This window comes from Dipodomys merriami, unplaced genomic scaffold (genome assembly GCF_024711535.1).
Source record: "Dipodomys merriami isolate MVZ:Mamm:240054 unplaced genomic scaffold, mDipMer1.0.p SCAF_91, whole genome shotgun sequence".
Lineage (NCBI taxonomy): Eukaryota > Metazoa > Chordata > Mammalia > Rodentia > Heteromyidae > Dipodomys > Dipodomys merriami.
Genome location: NW_027206524.1, coordinates 1612891 through 1632654, shown reverse-complemented (window position 1 = coordinate 1632654; position 19764 = coordinate 1612891). Strand labels below are relative to the sequence as shown.

At 35.1% G+C, this 19764-nt stretch overlaps 1 protein-coding gene across 3 annotated transcripts in view; it reads right to left on the bottom strand.

Moving 5' to 3' along the window:
• The window catches only part of LOC138821327 (cytoplasmic dynein 2 heavy chain 1), a 168949-nt gene that overhangs the window by 72615 nt on the left and 76570 nt on the right, over nt 1-19764 (bottom strand). For 2 of the 3 annotated variants that reach the window (XM_070013461.1, XM_070013463.1), the window contains exons 60-69: nt 18106-18192; nt 16374-16500; nt 14174-14315; nt 13361-13470; nt 11612-11632; nt 10325-10423; nt 7324-7447; nt 3475-3638; nt 2985-3104; nt 2376-2510 (exon numbers count right to left, since the gene is read on the bottom strand). In XM_070013461.1, coding sequence (XP_069869562.1) covers nt 2376-2510; nt 2985-3104; nt 3475-3638; nt 7324-7447; nt 10325-10423; nt 11612-11632; nt 13361-13470; nt 14174-14315; nt 16374-16500; nt 18106-18192 — 1129 coding nt within the window. The remainder of the gene's footprint in view (nt 1-2375; nt 2511-2984; nt 3105-3474; nt 3639-7323; nt 7448-10324; nt 10424-11611; nt 11633-13360; nt 13471-14173; nt 14316-16373; nt 16501-18105; nt 18193-19764) is intronic. The other variant, XM_070013462.1, reaches the window with a different exon arrangement.

The following is a 19764-nucleotide window of genomic DNA, read 5'->3' as shown; positions in this document are numbered from 1 at the left end:
TTATTTCTCCCATTTGTGGAAGCTGATACATCCAGTTAAGACAGTTACAGACTTGGTATCTAGTGAAGCCTATTCTCTGGTTAAAAGGCACAGTCATTCCTGCCAAATCCTTACATAGAAGGTGCAAACAAGCTCTCTCAGCCTTCTTTAGAGATGGCAAAGGTCCCATTTACCCTCATGACCTAGTCACCTCCTAAAGGCCCACCTTTTCATACTACCACTGTGGGAATTAGGTTTGAACATGGGGTAAGGGGTGGATATTCAGACTGAAGGAATTTATTTTAAGTACTTTTCTACCTTCACATGATAGAGCTACAAATAGTTCAGATGGATCTTAATTAGGATCGAGTATTTATGGAAAGAGGGTAAAATGGAATAACAGCAAGCAGTTGGGGGTCAGAGATGAGCTGATACAGTTTCAGATTAGTATCAGTATCAGTATTATTAGTATCTGTTTAGGTAATGCAAGATGGTATGGCAGGGTGGGCTTGGCGGCTCATGCTGGTAATCCTAGGTACTCAGGAAGCTAAGTTATAAAGGATCACAGTTCAAAGCCAGCCTAGTCAGACAAATCCAAGAAACACTTATCTCAAATTAACCAGCACTGGAGGTGTGGCTCAAGTGACAGCCAGTCATGAGAATGGCACTCCTACACTATCCTTGAAGAAAAAAAAAGTGCCAGGGTCTTTCATTCTGAGTAAAGGTAATGAATGAGAGAAATGGGAACATCACAAGATTAATGGCCTCAATGTTCTGAGTGAAACTAAGAAGATTCTCCATACTGTGATGATAAAAGCACTGGGATTATAAATATGACACTGGTAAAATATCAATGACTGCTAAGTAAGACAAGGCATAGAGAGTTCAAAATGCTTTTGGCAGAAAATTACCATTACGACATCTGCCAAGTTCATCTTTGGAAGGGAAGAGGGAGAGCTGAGCTGGAATCAGGCTATAAATTTGCTATTTTTCTGGTTTCCATAGAGACTTCTCCCCCAAAAGTAGAAATAAATAAGTCTAACCTTTGTACTATAAATTACTAGGAAAAAATTGGAAAAGTTTCTAGAGAAAATGGGAAAAATCTAAAGCATGTCAGAGAGCTTAAGTCAATCTGGAGCCTAGAAATTCATATGAATAGTAATTTCTCTGGCTATCCAATAAAGCTCAGTAACTACAGTATAGAAAAAGACATAGTACAATGATACTAGATCAAAACTTTGCTAAAGGAAACATCAAAAGAATAAAGCAAGAAGGATTTAAAGCCATTTGTAAGAAACTGGTTCAGATCATCACACTAGTAGGATCCATTTATAAACACTATTTATTTGCCTTAAGAGAACTTCCAGCTGAGTGTGGCAGCATACACCTATAATCCCAGCATTCAAAAGGCTGAAGCAGGAGGATCATAAGTCTCAGGCCAGTCTGGGCTACACAGTAAGAGATGAGGGAATATCTGAGGTACACAGCAAACTGCTCCCTCAAAAAGGAAAAGGAAAAAGCAGGAAGGAAAGGAGGGCTGACGGGCAGGCAGGCATGCCTTAAGAGTGGTGCAAGAACTTTGAAAGAGATAGGGCCGAATGGGAAGGGCCTTCAAAAAGAATCGGGGGGGCCTGCTCTTTTATCTTTCCTCCACATCCCAGTCATAAGTAAACAGTAGTATCATCATATACCACTGCCATGCATGGTCTCATTCCAAGCCCAAAAGCAATGGGGCCAAGTAATTCTGGAATGAAACATCCAAAACTCGACATAATCCTTTTCTGTTTTTAAGTTAATTTACCTCAGTTATTTATTACAGTAATGAAATGCCAACTAACCAGCAAAGATGATCTCTACACTCATATACGTTCAATGTATTTGTGTTTAATTTCAGTAAAAAGTTTAGCTCTACCTTAGATAACACAGTAGCAGCATTCAGTAGAAACTACTAGGGTATATGATCTCAGTCTTTGTACCCTACATCTTAACTGTTCTCTATAATAACAAGAATGAACCTTCAGACTCTGGGGCTTTGGATCTTTTTTTTTTTCTTTTGTCTGTCATGAGGCTTGAACTCTCGGCCTAAGTGCTATCCCTCAGCTCTTCAGCTCAAGGCTAGCGCTCTACCACTTGAGCTACAGCGCCACTTCTGGGTTTCTGGTGGTTTATTGGAGATAAGAGTTTCACAGACTTTCCTACCCGGGCTGGCTTTGAACCGCGATCCTCAGATCTCAGTCTCCTGAGTAGATAGGAATATAGGCATAAGCCACCAGTGCCTGGCTGAATCTTATTTTTTAACATAATTTTTTCCCCTGACTATGTGATTCTACCTTTTCTAACATAGCAGCTTTGTGTTTTTTAAACCTGACATAATACCACAAGAAAGAAATAATTACTTGATCGAGGGAAATCTGGAGATTGTAAGATTCTTTAAGCGAGTCTTGAATAAGTGCACTACTGGCTTTTGTCTGATTCAAAGATTCAATCAAATCCTTATTTGCCAAAATATTGCCTTGAGATGTTGCAAGTGTCTGTAGAAAATATTAGCAAAAATTTGCAGTACAAATTAAAATAACCAATTAAATAAAGACCATAATAGCTATCATTAATGTGAAGATTATTCTACATGACTTTCAACATTTTCTAACCTTGAATATGTCTACTGTTACAAAAGTATAGTGTTTTATAATACCATATCATACAAATTATTAAATAACACTAATTGTATCCATCTAATAAAACTTTAAAAAATACTACACAGTTATAGGTTCAATCACAATTTCATGCTTTTAATATTTTGTGAAATTCTAAGTATATAATAATGAAACAATGAAGAATAAAGACTTTATTAGCTGTTTAAAATTTTCATTTTATATTCTCTTCTGTTGAAATTTTGAAATTCTGCAAAAATCAACTATTTTGAAGTTGCTAAGTTTTTAAAAAGCATTTTTATATTTATTAAAGAAAAAGTAATATGAAAAAAATTCCAAATAGTTCAATTTTACCTCTAAAAGAGATTCCTCAAGTTTGGCCAACTGTATTTTCTTATCTTCTTCCTGTTGTAATAGTTTTGTTTTTTGCTCCTCTAAATCAGGCTTTTCATGCTGAATTGTTAAAGCCAAAAGCTTAAGAAAAAAAAAAAGATATTCTAGCCAATAAAGTTTAAAGTTGCAATTTTCACAAATTCGTTTTACCATTAAAAAAAAACATGCTGATCTTTATCTCTATGAAACATTGCTCTCTCAAATTCTACCATTCTATAAAGTCATAGACTGGCAAATGTGATTCCTATTAGAAAAAGCAGCAATTTGAGGATAGCAGCAAATGTATAAGTCTCATGCAGCTGATAATAAAACAAGCCTCAATAACATGCTTGCAAGTTTATTTTCAAAATCAGGGGTTTGCATAGTAAGCAGTTTAACCAAGTGGCTTTACACTATAAAGTTCACAAAAACACAAAATATTCCAGGATGAACAGTAACTGATTTTACACACCTGCCCTCGTAACCCACTTCTCGTTGTTGTGAAGTTAACCTCAGTAACGATGGAAGCTGCATCCGGTGGAATGAAGGGGTTTGGGCTTCTTGTTGATAAAAACAGACGAAATTCTTCATTGTAGTCAATAATTTTGTCACCTATTTGTACCACATAACGTGGCCCTATATAAGACACACAAACATATAAATATATATATGTACATATACACACACACACATACACACCATTAGTTGGCCTGAATCTTCGTGTTACATGCTGCTTAAAAGTAGGACAAAAAAAAGGACAAAAAAAAACAAACAAAAAAAAAGTAGGACAAGTATTTTTAAAATAAGCTTTCTTTTTGTGCCCTAAATCCAGGGCCTAGCAATCTTACTAAACTTTCTTGCTCATGGCTTGGGCTCTACTACTTGAGCCATTTTAGTGGTTCACTGGTGATGGAGTATAGTGGAATTTTCTACCCATACTGGCTTCAAACCTCAACTCTCAGATCTCAGCCATCTGAGTAACTAGAATATAGGTATGAGGTACCCAGTGACCAGCATTATAAGCTTTTAATACTGTATTTAATACAAAACTTAAGGTATATGATACTGTTCAGCAGAATGCTCTATTAGTCAGCATGTGCATAATGAGAGTGGACAAGTTTCATGAAAAAGTCTCTGGAACACTGAAGCATCAAAGGAATATCTGCGATAGTACAGTTCTACTATTAATTACTAACTATAAGAGAAGTATTATAGATGACAAAAATAGACTCTCAACCATATATTATATTCTATGTCTAAATTCATTGTCTAGAAGTATTTATTGTGCTAGTATTTAACATGTAAAATACATGGTGACAGAAACCTAGAGATATCAAAATATAAGTGATTGCATTAACAAATTAAGAGAAGACAGATTTATTTTGTTTAACTAGTCTTGCCATCTCTCATTTCCACTAGAGAAATAGTCCATTGGTAACATCAGAGCCTTCATGATTCAGTCATGGACAAAACCCACCAGCTGGCAATCAGGCTTTGAAGATACACAGGAGCTTTAGGGGACATTTCAGATTAGCAGTCACAAGAAATTCTATCTTCCATTTCTTTAGGGACCTCCATAATATATTTCCATAATGACTGCTCAAATCTATAACCCCTCTGTCCCTTTTTGTCTATTCTCTTGCCAACATTATCTTAGGCATTTTGTCATAACAACAAAACTGACTCACACTACCCACACATCATAAAGCTATCAGCAGTCTTACATTCCTTGCAGCATTATCTGCAATAGACATAATACACAATGACTTAAGTGTTCAGTAATGGAAAAATAAAGAAAATTTAAAATGGAACACTATATAGCCATAAAATGGGCATTCTGCTATTTGCCACAATATAAATAAGCATAGTAGACAGTATATAAAGTAAAATAACCTACACACAGAAAGAAAATTATGTCATAATCTCATTTATATGTGGAATCTAAAGAATCTAAGAGAAAGAGCATGAAGAAGCTCTTAGCCTTGTGGGGTAAGTGCTAACACACAAATGCTGAGTGCTATCCACACAATGACCTGCTTACAAAGCTGGCCCATAATCAAAGAATGCAGAAACATGGATTTGGAAAGAATTCCAAACATTCTCAGACCTGATTAAAAACTAATAATTGTATAGAATTGAAGAAAGACAGCCTCTTCAGTAAATGGTGCTGGCAAAATTGGTTAACTACTTGTAGAAAACTAAAGCTAGATCCTTCTATATCACCCTGCACCAGAACCAACTCCAAATGGATCAAAGACCTTGGAGTCAAAGCAGACACTCTGAAATCATTACAGGATGAAATAGGAGAAACCCTAGGTCTCCTTGGCATAGGCCAAAATTTTCTTAATAGAGACCCAGAAACACAACAAATCAAAGAAAGGTTGGACAAATGGGATTGCATGAAGCTACAGAGCTTCTGCATGGCAAAGGACATAGCTAGCAAGATCAATAGAAAGCCCACGGATTGGGAGAACATCTTCACTAGCCATACAACGGACAAGGGTCTCATATCTAAAATATACCTGGAACTCAAAAAATTAAATCCCCCAACAACAAATCTTCAAAGAAACAGCTGCCCAATAAATAAGTGGGCTAAAGATTTAAAGAGAAACTTCTCTGAAGAGGTAAGAAGGATGGCCAATAGACACATGAAGAAATGCTCAACCTCCCTAGTCATAAAAGAAATGCAGATCAAAACAACACTGAGATACCACCTCACTCCAGTTAGAATGGCTATAATCAAGAACTCTAATAACAACAGATGCTGGAGGGGATGTGGACAGAAGGGAACCTTACTGCATTGTTGGTGGGAGTGTAAACTTGTTCAACCACTTTGGAAAAGTAGTATGGAGGTTCCTCAAAAGACTCCACATAGAGCTCCCCTATGACCCAGCAATCCCACTTTTGGGCATTTACCCAAATGATCACAAACAAGACTATACTAAAGCTACCAGCACAACTATGTTTACTGCAGCATTATTTACCATAGCTAAGATATGGAACCAACCCAGATGCCCCTCAGTAGATGAATGGATCAAGAAAATGTGGTATATATACACAATGGAATTCTATGCCTCCATCAGAAAGAATGACATTGCCCCATTTGTTAGGAAATGGAAAGACTTGGAAAAAATATATTAAGTGAAATAAGCCAGGCCCAAAGAAACATAGGTCCCATGGCTTCCCTTATTTGTAATAACTAGTATATGTATGAGTCAGGCAGAAAAGGGAAGATAAGTTGATGTTAGGTGAAATGAACCCCAAGATAAGTATTCAAATGTTTTTTTCTTTCATGCGATTGTTTCTAACATATTAATAAGATGATTTCTTTGTTGCATTGTATGTCCCTCCCTCACGGTATAACACTTGCCTTCACTGTATTTGATGTTGGTATAATTTGTGGAGGGGAAGGGAAAAAAACAAATTGTTTAAATGCATTGCAACAATGAGATATACAAGTAGTTATGTCGAAAAACAAACTTTACAACTTTGGCGGGGGTGGGGGGAGAATGGGGGATCGTGGGGAGAGATGGGAAGGGATAGGAAGGAGAAACAGAAGAGGAGGCAACAATGCTTGATAAAAAATGTACTCATTATCTTGCCCATGTAACTCCTCTGTATAGTATTTTCACACACACAAAAAAAAGTTAATTGTGCCTAAAATTTTTATATGTAATGTGGGTTATGTTAAATTCCTATTTTCCTTTGGGAAATTTTGCTATGAGTTAGGAAGTATGCTTATATAATCAGTCTCCAATAAAACAGAGTTTTAATGAGCCTCTTTCATAACCAACATTTACACGTGTTGTCACAACTTGTTTCTGAGCTAGCAGATGATCAAGAACAGTGTGTGCTTTGTGGTTTCCTGCTCTCCCACCCCTCCGGCCCCAGTACTCTGTTGCTTGGAGAACTGAGCTGTCCTGTGACTCCCCCAAAGAGGAATTCTGAAGGCTCAACCTTCACAACTTTGGAGTTTTAAAAGAGGCACTATCACCCTCTTCACTCCGATCACAATTAAAAGAGACCTAAGACCTTTAGCAAAGAGAAAAGGCTAAAGAGATAGGGAAATATTTTTAATAAATCCAATTTTTAATAAATTCAAAAGGACTAGACCAAGAAGTTAATACTAAGAAGTAAACCGAGCCCAGCTCAGAAAATATAAAAGCTATTTTGAGTCTTTAATTCCTATATCCTGCATGAGGAGCAGGAAAGGTTTCTCTGCCTTTTCTCTTCCTCCTAACTTTAAACCTCTATTACACCAAAATAAATCCTTGATAAAACTTGATGAAAAAAAGAAAAAGGCCCTCTCTTGAATATTTACCTTGAGCAACAAGATCTCGTCTCAACAATGGATAAAGGACAGGCTCAACACCATCCATCTCTTGTATAATAAGGGTTTTTCCAAAACGTACTGCTAACTCAAGAGCTGTAATAAAGTTACTATCCTATTGGAATAAAAAAGAATATATATTAATATATATTTATTACCTCAATCCTTAGATCCTTAAGAGACAGTGAATGAAGACACTAACAGAAATAATATGACTAGGAATAATTCTATGTACTTGGTTGTGCTGACTCATTTTAACTGAATTATTCTAAATTTCTAACTTAAAATACATAAACAAATATTACACATATTTACTGTATCAAAAAAGAATCTGCCCTCTCCAACTTGTATATGTATAGTAAATTATGAGAATCATACGTATAACCCATTGATACCATTCTTGGCATACATCCCAGTACTGGGGGAAAACAAAGGGAAAAAAAGCCAGACTCTAGTGGCTCATACCTGTAATCTTGAGATTTTAGGACTGTGACTCACACCAGCCTAGGCAAGAAGAGTCCATGAGACTCTTATCACCAATTAAACACACACACACACACACACACACACACACACACACACACACGCACACACGCATGCGTGCGCGCGTGCACAGACTGTGGAGCAAAAACCTCAAGGGCAGAGCTCAGGTCCTGAGTTCAAGTCCTAGAGAACTGGTATGTACATGCTCACACATGTGTGTGTATGTGTGAGCATGAACATGCATGAGGAGAGAGAGAGAAGACAGAAAGGAGAGAGGGAGAGAGAGAGGCAGAGGAAGAGAAGAAGAAAGGGGGAAAGGGAGAAAGGGGAAGGAGGAGATAGGGAGAGGGAGGAGAGAAAGGAAGAGAGAGGGAGAGATGGGGAGAAAAGAAAAAGTAAAAGGGACAAGAGATAAGGGAAAAGGGGAAGAGAAAAAAGGAGAAGGGAAAAAGCAGAAGGGGGAGATAAAAAGCACAAGGGAAAAGGAAAAAGGGAACAGGGCCTTGGAACACAAAAGGGCCTTGGAAGGGGCAAAAAAGGAATTTTAACAAGTTCTGTCAGTGGGGTAGGTACCAGTGGGGAGAGGGGTAAAAGCAAGCAAACAGGGTGAAGTCCATGTACTTTATAAGAAAATAAAACCTGTGGAAATTGTTTTAAGAAGAGTGGGAAATGAGGGAGAATGAGTAGAGGATACTGTATGCATGTACATAAATATCACAATGAATCCCCCTATAGAACCAATCTGTTTAAAAAAATGTAAATAGCAGAGCTACAGATATTTTCATCTTTCACATCTGGAATGTACATAACTACCTACTGTGTAGTAACTGTATCTCAATACAAAGTCTATTCTTGAATTTTCTACTATAGTTATAAATTATTTCAAAAATAAAATGTAAATGCTACATACAATACTAATAGTATTGTATGTTTTCTTGTGACAGGTTAAAATAATTTTTAAAAGAACCTTAGGCAAAATGTTAAAACCAATCAAGAATTTTGAAGTGGTCTGGCAAAAAAAAATGAATTTTCATCTTTGTTCCAGACTTTTATGTAAGGTAGGAAAAAATGTAGCATTCGGGATAATTAAGATCTCATATTACAACTCATAAATGGGATTATAAACATTGGTACTCTATACCAATAATTTGGTCAGCAACACCTCACATATACAACAGTGGCACAATAAGATTAAAATAGAGCTAAAAAAAATAACCCTAATGGCTAGGACACAATGGCATTAGTAACACCAGTCACTATGCTAATTCAAACCACCTAACCAACCTGCCAGGTTGCATAGGCATGGCACATACAAGCCTGTACAGCACATAATACTTCATGATCACCAATGAATGTGTCATTTTATTTTCATTACACTGAATTTTTGAGTGTTCTTGTACTTCTGAAAAAGGGTTTACTACCAAACATATTCAGGCCAGTCCTTCAAGAGTTGCTCCAAAATAAAATATAACAGATCACAAGTCGTATGTGTTCCTGCCCATGAAGCTCTCTTACCCCAAGATGTTGATGATTCTGAACTTTGTAGGCCTAGGTCAAGGTAAGCTTTTAGAAAAATAAGCTTATAAAATAAGGACATAAGAACATCTTTTGTAAAATTGTACAATGGGTATTTTAAACTTTATTACAAGTCTGTAAGCTAAAAAAATTAAAAGTTACATTAAAAAAGTTATTGTAGCAAGGCACCAGTGGCTCATGCCTATAATCCTAGCTACTCAGGAGGCTGAGATCTGAGTACTGCAGTTCAAAGCCAGCCGGGGCAGGAAAGTCATGAGACTCTTATCTCCAATAAACCATCAGAAAACCAGAAGTGGAGCTGTGGCTCAAGTGGTATAGGGCTCATCTTGAGCTGAAGAGTTCAGGAACAGCACCCACGCTCAGAGTTCAAGTCCCACAGTGACAAAAAAAAATGTTATTGTGAGCTGATTAATTTCTTATTGAATAAAAGGCTATATGTATTGAGAGTAACCTAAACACACAATGTTCACAGTTTCCAATTATGCTCAGTTGTATCTTAGGCCTTCATATATTAATATGAATATATGCATATATTGTGCTTAAATATATTTAATAATGCATATAAATGTATTTAGTAATGGATATATATAAGAAATATAAATATGTGAAAAGGCAAGAGGTGTTTTGATTTTCCCATAACTCTATCTCTATAGTACCTTATTGTCATTAATTGTAATTGTGAAAATGTTTATCTTTCTAACTATTTTAATAGAGTGTTATCTTCAGAAGAAAATGAACAGTGACTATTATCAAATCCAGTAATAGATCAATGCCTAGAACCAAATAAATGTTCTTATTCCTTTTTATATAAATTAGAAAATGGAAGCTCAGAAAGTTCCATTTCTTCCATAGATCCCACCCCATGTAAGTAACAGGGCTCAGTCTTGAATCTGTTTCCTGATTATAGGCCCAGAAAAGTTTTTACTGTTAGATGCGATTTGTAGTTAAGATCTAAAGTAGAAGTATTACACACCTGCTGATTAATAACTTCCAACCGTGAGTCTTTCAAATGTGTCTTTAACCATTCTGTAGCTTGGGAAGAAGGATCTATGAGAAATGGGCACACTCGACTCTAGTTTTTTTTAAAACAAAAAGAAAGCAATTAAGCAATTACTTTGAAATAAATGCACAACTACAAGAAAGAACACAGTATGGTTTATATCTGAACCATAACCACAGTTACAAACTTTCAATGACTATACGAACTAATTTTAATTCAGAAAGTGAGTATAGTCCTATTGACCATACAATAACACAAAAATATATATTAACAACATGCTAAGCAAGAGCTCTAGTTTTATATCCATGCCACATGCATTATTCTGTTTGGCTTTCCAAATACAAATCAAACTATTTATAATTTCATATATCCTTTGGTTGAGTAAATCATTAAAATTTCATAAAAGGTATAATCATAAAAATAGTTATCAATTTACATTTTAACACAATTTCATCTAAGTGTTATAGGTTAAAATCTAATGCGCAAGAAACTAAATTCATTCAGACTGTCCTGTGTTTGTTAAACTCTAAGGCAAACAGAAGGTTTAGAGAGCAGTAGAAATGTCTTACATATAATAGTACTCAGCAGACAAAAGAAGCCAGTTTTATGTAGAAAATATGTAGCACATGCGTAATAAATTTAGAATTTACCTAATCATCACCAGTAAATCTGATTTAAACAATGCGCTGTTTTTAAATCATTTGCAAAATGTATTAATTGTATAATTTAATAAAAATGTATCAATTGTAGATTACATATACATATATTACATATACATATATATATATATGTATATTGCTATAGAGGTAAGAAAACACCCATGGAAACATTAGGCCTGGAATATATCTAAGGGAGCACATACTATTTCAGGAACATTTCAAGAAGGAATATCTGCGCTATAGATGAAGAACTGTTGATAAACAACACTGTTTAGAACTGTTAACCCCTAGTGACAATAATGAGACACCTCATCTTAAAACAGCTTTACTATAGTTTTCCTATGCAACATTACTTCTAGAAACAGAGTTTCTAGAAGTTTCTAGAAGTTTCACTTCCTGATCCATTATATATGTTGTTCCTAGAAGTTTCTAGAAGTTTCACTTCCTGATCCATTATATATGTTGTTCCTAGCCAAGTTTTATGGTTAGTAAATAGCCTTGTAAACATTACATTAGTTTCACTTCTAATTTACATTTCCTAATTCTCATGTTGCTTAACTAACTACAAAAATAACTACTTTAAAATTTGAAAAGTTCTTACCCATGATTGCATACCAATGATCTGATGCAGTTTAAGAAAATAAAAAAGAAGGTTTGAAACTGTATTTTTAGCAAGGAAAAGAGTTTAACAAATTCAATGGTACTTTATTTTCATCTTATACCTCTCTAGAAATGCTTACATAAAACTTCTCTGATGCAGTTTATCTCTGTACCATGTAGTTATGTTTAAATAAAAATTGTACAATTGTAAAATGTAGTTATGCTTAAATAAAAATTGTAATATATTTTAAGTGATGAGCTTTCATTCATCCATTCCCTTATTCATTCATGCATTCATTCATTCATTCATGCATTCATTCATTCATGCATTTACTATTCTACCTGTGTTAGATATTAGCTACAGGAATTCTGTACAAGTAGTACAGAATTCTCTTACTCCCAATGACTTCATGCTCAATAAAGCAGCAAAAGGGACAATTTCATCATAAGAACAGCACAAGATGCTACTGAAGGGTGACTGGGAGGGTGGGCCACTAAGAAATACTTCAAGCCAAGCCAAGCAAGATTAGCAAGGCAAAGAAGCAAACAAAGCATTTGGGAGTGAAAACAGCACAACGGAGAGGAAATAACAAGCTTGGAACTTTTGGAAAATTGTAGTTGTTTGTCACAGGTAGATTTAAAAGTATGATCAAAGGTGAGGCATAAAAAGTTAAAAGTAAACTCAATTCTGATCTGTTCTAAAGAGCTTTGCCCTTAGCATGTACTAAGTGTACAAAATGGGGGGTTTCCACACGTGCGTAATATGTATTTCAATTAGATTCATCATTCTACTAACCTTTCTTATCTCCCTTCCCCTTCTTTAAGCAGTTTTAATGGATGCCATTCCTCTATTTTCATACCTCTGTATCAAGTGCTTTGATTTCTCTATTACCAACTTTCTCAATGTTAAAAAGATTAGTTTATTGCCCATATCAGTAAATTTTTGAAAGTAAAATAAAACATAATTACATCAGGACAACAGATATAAACCACAGCCCAAGTAACCCACAACCTAGAATGGGTGTGGCTAAAGTTTGCCTGCTCCTCAGAGACTAGGTCAAATAAACATTCTGTTAACACACATCAATTCCTGTTGAAAGGCCAAAGACAAGGATTTCACTGATTCCTTTCAGGTAATGCAGATACTCAGACTAAATGACAGAATTTCAAACATCTCTGTAAGACCAGCAGGAATAACTATGAACATCAAAGGCTTTTTGTAGCATCAATAAAATTGTTGAATAACTACAGCCTAGGAAAACCTCACTGTGAAAGAATCTCAGAAAACTTTTAGTATACTTACTAATTTTCTGAATGTTGGAAATCAAAACTACCTAGCTAGCATTTTTCCTCATAAAAGGACTCCAGTATATAGAGAATATCACAAATCTCGCATAGTATGTTAACAATGATGTTAACCAATTACACCTTTATGTACAATTTATTTTAATTTTTCTAGTCTACCTTAGAACTGAGATAAAATGTTGACTATTTTAATAAGGTAAAATTCTAAAAAAAATTTTAAAATAATTTTTGTTTTGTCATTTAAGTCTATATAACTATTCAGCAATACTGAATATAAAGCAAATATGAGCTATAATTAAAGTTAATTCAAAGGCAATTTCTATGTATTCACTGTGAATGACTACTCAGAACATAAAAGTATTTTCAATTAATACCAGTAAAAATAAAAATTATTTTGGCAAATATGATTTCCAAAGGCTTACCCTCCTCTGAGTAAATTAATTACCTGTAATATCACAAGAGCATTTTCTATGGAAAGATCATCTGATGGCAGGCCTTCACTTTTCCAAATTAACTGCTCACTTTCAGTGCAAAGAAATCTCCTCAGATCAAATTCTGAAAAGTTAAAAGACAGCAGTAATCCTTCACTGCAATAATCTGTACTGGACAAAGGGAATAAAACCAATACAATATAGAGTAGCAAAAGTTTTATGTCAGTATTTACTTTTAAATCCACTTGTCCAAGATTAGCACCTAAACCCCAGAGGGACAAAGCATTTTGAGAAGTAGTAAGAATTCAAACTGTATGTGCTGGGCTGGGAAGGTGGCTTAGTGTAGAGTGCTTGCCTTGCATGCATGAGGCCCTGGGTTCGATTCCTCAGCACCACATATGCAGAAAAAGCCAGCAGTGGTGCTGTGGCTCAAATGGTATAGCGCTTGCCTTTAGCTGAAGAGCCGACAAAAAAAAAAAAAACTGTATTTGCTCTAAGTCAGTACTTTACAACCATAACAATTTTGTAAAAATTCACAGGGAATTTTGAAATCTCTGCATCTTATTTTGAGATGAAATTCTAGAAAATATTTAGATGCATTCATACAATAACACAAATACTTCATTAGTTTCAGTTTCCTAAGAGTGGTTAGGAACAGGATACTCAAAAAGAAAAAAAATTTTAAACAATTTTTAAAATTGGCATATCTAACAACACACCCAAAATTTTAAACATCAGAAAATGTTTCCTATTTAAAAAAATAACAGATGTCAAAAGTACATTGTTAGTACACTGAAAATACAAATCATCAATAAATAAACACAAACTTTCAAGAGCAGCTGATTTGGTCCATTCTTCCAAACAGGTTTTTCTGAGACATTCAGGTGCAGCAGAAAGGTAGGTAATAAATGCAGCTGCTAGTTGAGCTCTTTTCGGAAGAGTAGCTAACTCCTCTGATATCTCTGCAACCTAGCAAGAGAGAAAAAGATAGATATGGCTGTGTTCTAACATGGAAGAAGTTGACAACATCACAGAGTTTTGTCTTATTAAAAAAAAAAACCTCATATATTAGTTTATGTAATTAACATTTTGTCTTGGAATCAGTGGAGAAGCCATATATCAACAAGATTCCAGAAATTGCTGTATGGTATGGTATGGCATCCTATTTGTAGAAATAAGTAGATTTTGTCATTAAAACTTTCTGAGGATTATAATGAATGCAGAGTAAATTTGCATCACTATGTAAAATAAGATTAAAACAATATATAAACGAAGATAAAGACATAGAGACTAATGGGAAACTTTGGTGCAGATAAAGCACAAAATTGATTGGAAAAGATAGTGATACAGAAGGAATGAAGAGAGAGAGAAGTGAAACTGTCTGGAGGCAGACTGATAAGTTTTCTCTATACAATGTAAAAAATTTCTGTTTTAACCTGTGCACAAGCCACTGAGAAGATTTAAGCCAGCAATGAGTAACATAATTAGGCTGGATTGAAAAAACACAATTCAAGTCAGGCACTGGTAGCTCATGCCTGTAATCCTAACTACTCAGGAGTCTGAGATCTGAGGACTGCAGTTCCAAGCCAACCCTGGAAACAAAGTCCGTTGAGACTCCTGCCTCATAGCACCAAAAATAGCTGGAAATAAAGGTGTGGCTCAGGTGGTAGAGCACTAGCCTTGAGCAAAAAAGCTCTGGGACAGCACCCAGACCCTAAGTTCAAGCCCTAGGAGAGATGCATGTGTGCACGCACACCACACACACACTCACAAAGTCTACAATTCATCTGGGTGCCCATGGCTTACACCTATAATCCTAAAATGCTGAGTTCTCATGATAATAGTTCAAAGACAGACCAAGTAAGAAAGTCTGTGAATCTCATCTGCAATTAACCAATAAAAATTCAGAAGTGAAGCTGTGGTTCAAGTGGTAGAGCACTAGCCTTGAGCAAAAGAACTCAGGGACAGGCCCTGAGTTCAAGCCCCAGGACTGGCATACACGCATACAAGCATACACACATGCAAAGAAAAGACTAGTATGAAGGACGGAAGACAAATACAAAAAAAATTGGATATGGAAATGAAATAATGTATAAGTGAAAATAATCCATCTATTTTTATTTAATATCTAGAAGAAATAAGTGAATTAACAACTAACAGAGATGTGGAGTGAGAAAAGAAAGGAAGTTCATGAAGATACACTGGGTTTGGTTCCTGAGAGGCAACTATGAGCAAATGTCTAATGTGTGTTGGAAATAGGACTTTTAAGCTCAGCAGTGAAGAAATACAGCTCTGTTTATCACAGGGACCGGGTGACATGAAGAAGAAAACCATAGCTCTGTTCATCATCAGAAAAGAGAAGAAAACAATACTGAAGATCATCAATGTTATTAAGTGAGCAAATAAGAAGAATCAAGTCAAGGAAGGAATCAGGTTTAAATTTTTTTAAGAGACAAAACCAACAGAGTTGATATGACACAACATCTAAAGAATAAAGAAATGGCTAACATCCCCATGCTATGCGCCAGTTTCTCATGCCTTTAATCCTAGCTAAGGTTCAAAGCCAGCCCAGGCAGGCCAAGTCTGTGACTCTTATCTCCAACTAAGCACCAAAACAGCCAAAAGTGGAGCTGTAGTTCAAGTGGTAGAGTGCTAGCCTTGAGCAAAACCGCTCAGGGACAGAACCTAGGCCCTGAGTTCAAGCTCCAGGACTAGCACAATAAAAGAAAAAAAGAAAGGGAAAAAAAAAGAAATGGCCAACAGTGTTGAATTCAAAAATTTCTGTCCTGGGGAAGGTAAATTCAAAAAATTTCTAAGGAGAGTACTGAGTTTCCAGGAGGTCATGTTCATTGCCTTCCCCTATATAATACAGTAACTAAAAGGGGAATGGGTTTCTTTCATAAATCCATTCCTATAAAGATGCTGTACTTAAAGATTACTTAATGACCACTAATAGCTAAATCATTTGTCCAAAACTAATGGATCCTCCACTTTCCTTTCTTCTTTTCTGACAACTCTAAAACAAACCTGTGCATTCCATCTCTTGTGTTCTCGATCAAGCTGATTAATCAAGACTTCTGCAGCTTTGATTGTTTCTTGTGCTTTGCTTACTTCAGCTTCAAGTTTGGCAGCCTCTGAAGTCCTGTTCTGAAATCTATCAAAGCATTAAATTTAAATTAAAAACAAAAAGAGTCTAAGAGATGCTTAATGAAATTATCTGTGGGTAGTATAGTATTCTTTTTTTCCAGTACTTAATGATAATACTTACATATATATAGATAGATAGATAGATAGATAGATAGATAGATAGATAGATAGATAGATAGATAAAATGATTAGTAAAACAACATGCCAACAAATATATTTGAAGCAATTTTCTGTCTACTTCAAAACTCTTGACAGAGCCTCCACATCCTACTACATTACAAATGTCTCCATATGATATTGAAAATCCTGTTCTAAGACCAATCTACTCTCTTTCTGTTCTAGTCCAGCAAAATGTGTCAAAAGCTGAAATTATTACAAAAATGACCCTACATTTGAAGTCCTTTGTTCTTCAGTATGTTCCATTTGCCCAGCCTATCTTCCAACCACATACCCTCTGCCTCAAATATCCAATCCTTTACATGTAATGTTATCTTTAAAACTCATGTTAAATATCCAGTATATTATATATCATTTCTCTTTTACTATTTACCAGAGCTTATAACTTTTAAATTTTTTTCCTGAAAAATACTTGCAAATTGTATTATTTTTACTATTATGGTAATGTTTTACCATATCTTTGTCAAATATAGTATGCCCAGATTTGTACCAGGCAGCAAAAAAATAGCATCTCATGTAATTCTTAGACCAACAATTCATAATAAGTATTATACTTCCTGTTAAAGTGATAAAAAACCTAAACGCCAACCACATAGTGTAAAAGTCTCAACAATCATCAGTAGAGGATCTAAAATTCATGTATAGTAACCTTTACATTGAGTTTCATGAATTTACCGGTGTATTTCATTGGTTCTGCCCTTATCTTTCCTCCTCTAGACATAAGCCTTTAGAAGTGAGCTATCCAATATGGTAGCTACTAGCCACAGGTCTATTTAAGTTAAACACAAATTTAATTCCTTGGACATATTAAACAGGTATGATTGATAGCTCTGCATGGTTATGTGGTACCACAGTGGATAGTGTAGATTACAGAACACATCCATCATCTAAAAAAGCTCTACTAAATGATGCTGACCTTCAGAACTTGGAAATAAAAAAGTACATTTTTTAGTTACAATTCAAACTATACTATATTTTCTAATAGTTCTATAGTAAATATTAAGTTAAATCAACTCATCCATTTCTGTTTAAGTTTTTTTTAATGCCAAAGCTTCAAATTGTCAAACAGGATTAAAATGGAGAAATCAAAGGCTTGGGATGTAATTCAATGATAAAATCCCTAGCCTAGCATGTACAAGGCCCTTTTAATCCCCAATATAAAATTTTAAAAAGAAGGTAATGTCAAATCTGAAAAGTCCCAGCATTAACTCATTACATTTAGTTCCTCTTGCTCGACTTTCTCACAAGTGTGTGGGAACATATGTAGTGGTAGTGTTCTTTAAAAAGAAATTGATTCTGTATTATTCTATACCCTTCCCCACATTAGAATGGTATACTAGAAGAAGTAAAACAGTGATCAAATTAGGACTTTCAAGAGTTTAAAAGCAATTTAACTTGTATACTTCAAATATCCAAAATTCACTTCAAAACTTACTTCTCTTTGAGTTCCGATACCTTTTGACCAACAGAATTAAGAAGCTCTTCCAGTTTCCTTTTTCTGTCTTCAGTTTTCTTCAAATTCCTAAAATTTAACTCAGTATTATAAAAGTCATTCTACTTAAGGTCTCAACAGTAAGGCAGCAGAAGCATTTTCAAAGGTAAACTTGTAGTAAACATAAAAGATAAATACTGTCAGTAATATTACATTTGATTAGAATTTAAACTGAGAAGCAGTGGCAAAATTAAAATGCATTCTTGGACCCAACCATGCCATATCTAGAAGCCTATATTTAAAAATACTGTACATGTAGACTTCTAGATGAAATAGTAGATTAAGCACATAATTTCTTCTTCTTCCCTGAATTCTATTGAGCTAAAATAAAGCACAAAATATATACATGAAAGTATGTGTGCACATGCACATGCCAACATATAAAACCTGGATTCAATGTGTAGCACTGTAAAACAAACAACAAAAACCCTCTTTAGCTTGTAGAAAAGTAGTAGTCTCATGAACTTGAAATCAACCATAATATATAGTTAATCCTATCATCTCTAGCTCTTCCACCACCCCCCACAAAGACACAGATATATCAAAGATAAAGAGAAGAATGTGGCAAAGGAGAAATTTCAAGGCAATTCTGAAAAGTGGTAACTGACATACCAGGACATACAAAGCCCAAACTAAATGCCTATAGGAAGAAAATAACATTATCTATATGTAAAGGTAATAATGAAGTGAAATGCAAAGTTTATTGGTCCATATTATGAAGTTTAGACCTCAATCTTTCCCCTATTGAAAGCAAACTATCCTCCAACTAACCCCAAATGCACCAAGTCTAGCTTATACCCCAAATGCACCAAGTCTAGCTTATACCCCTGGACTCCACTGACCCCAACCAAATCCTATGTGAAGAGATGAGGATTCTTTTTAGAGAAAAATAAATAGCATTTCTGAAAAATATGAATAGTGAAGGGCTACCATCCAAGGCCCATCTATACTTGATCACCTACAATGATGAGCAACATCAACAGCCAAGGAGTCAACTCCACACTAGAAGCTGCTAATCAGAGTTCCAGTACTTCACAATTAATCACTGACTGCCACAGACCAGAAGTGTCTAGAAAGACCCTAACTTGAAGAAAAGCAAACAAATACAGAAAGAATTACAATGGAATTATCAAAGATAGGAGAAAAAGGGAAATTAACAACAACAACAAAAAAAAAAACAGAGCAAACAACATCCCGAGAGCAGTAATGTCTTTCATGTAAGAGGAATTGATGTTTTTTTAAAGTAAAATTTTAAAAACATTCAAACTTAGCAAAAATCAGAAGGAAGTAGTACGATAGTAGGAGAGACATGTGAAAAACCAACTACAGGCAGCAATGTGGGAATGAGAGAGGGCTATATATTGCTGTGTATTTCTGCAAGGCATAACTGGAATAGCTGACCAAATGTCTTCTCAGAAGAGTACCTTTTTGTATTAAGATATTATAATTGTGTTTATTTAACACAAGAACTTCATTCAATTATACTGAAAAATTCAGAAGCTGAGAGTTAAAGTCTTTGGCCAGAAGCATAAGGTTAACCAGTAATGTCAAACACTATAACACCGAGTAAACTTTTTGGTCTGCATGTAGAACAAAACTGAT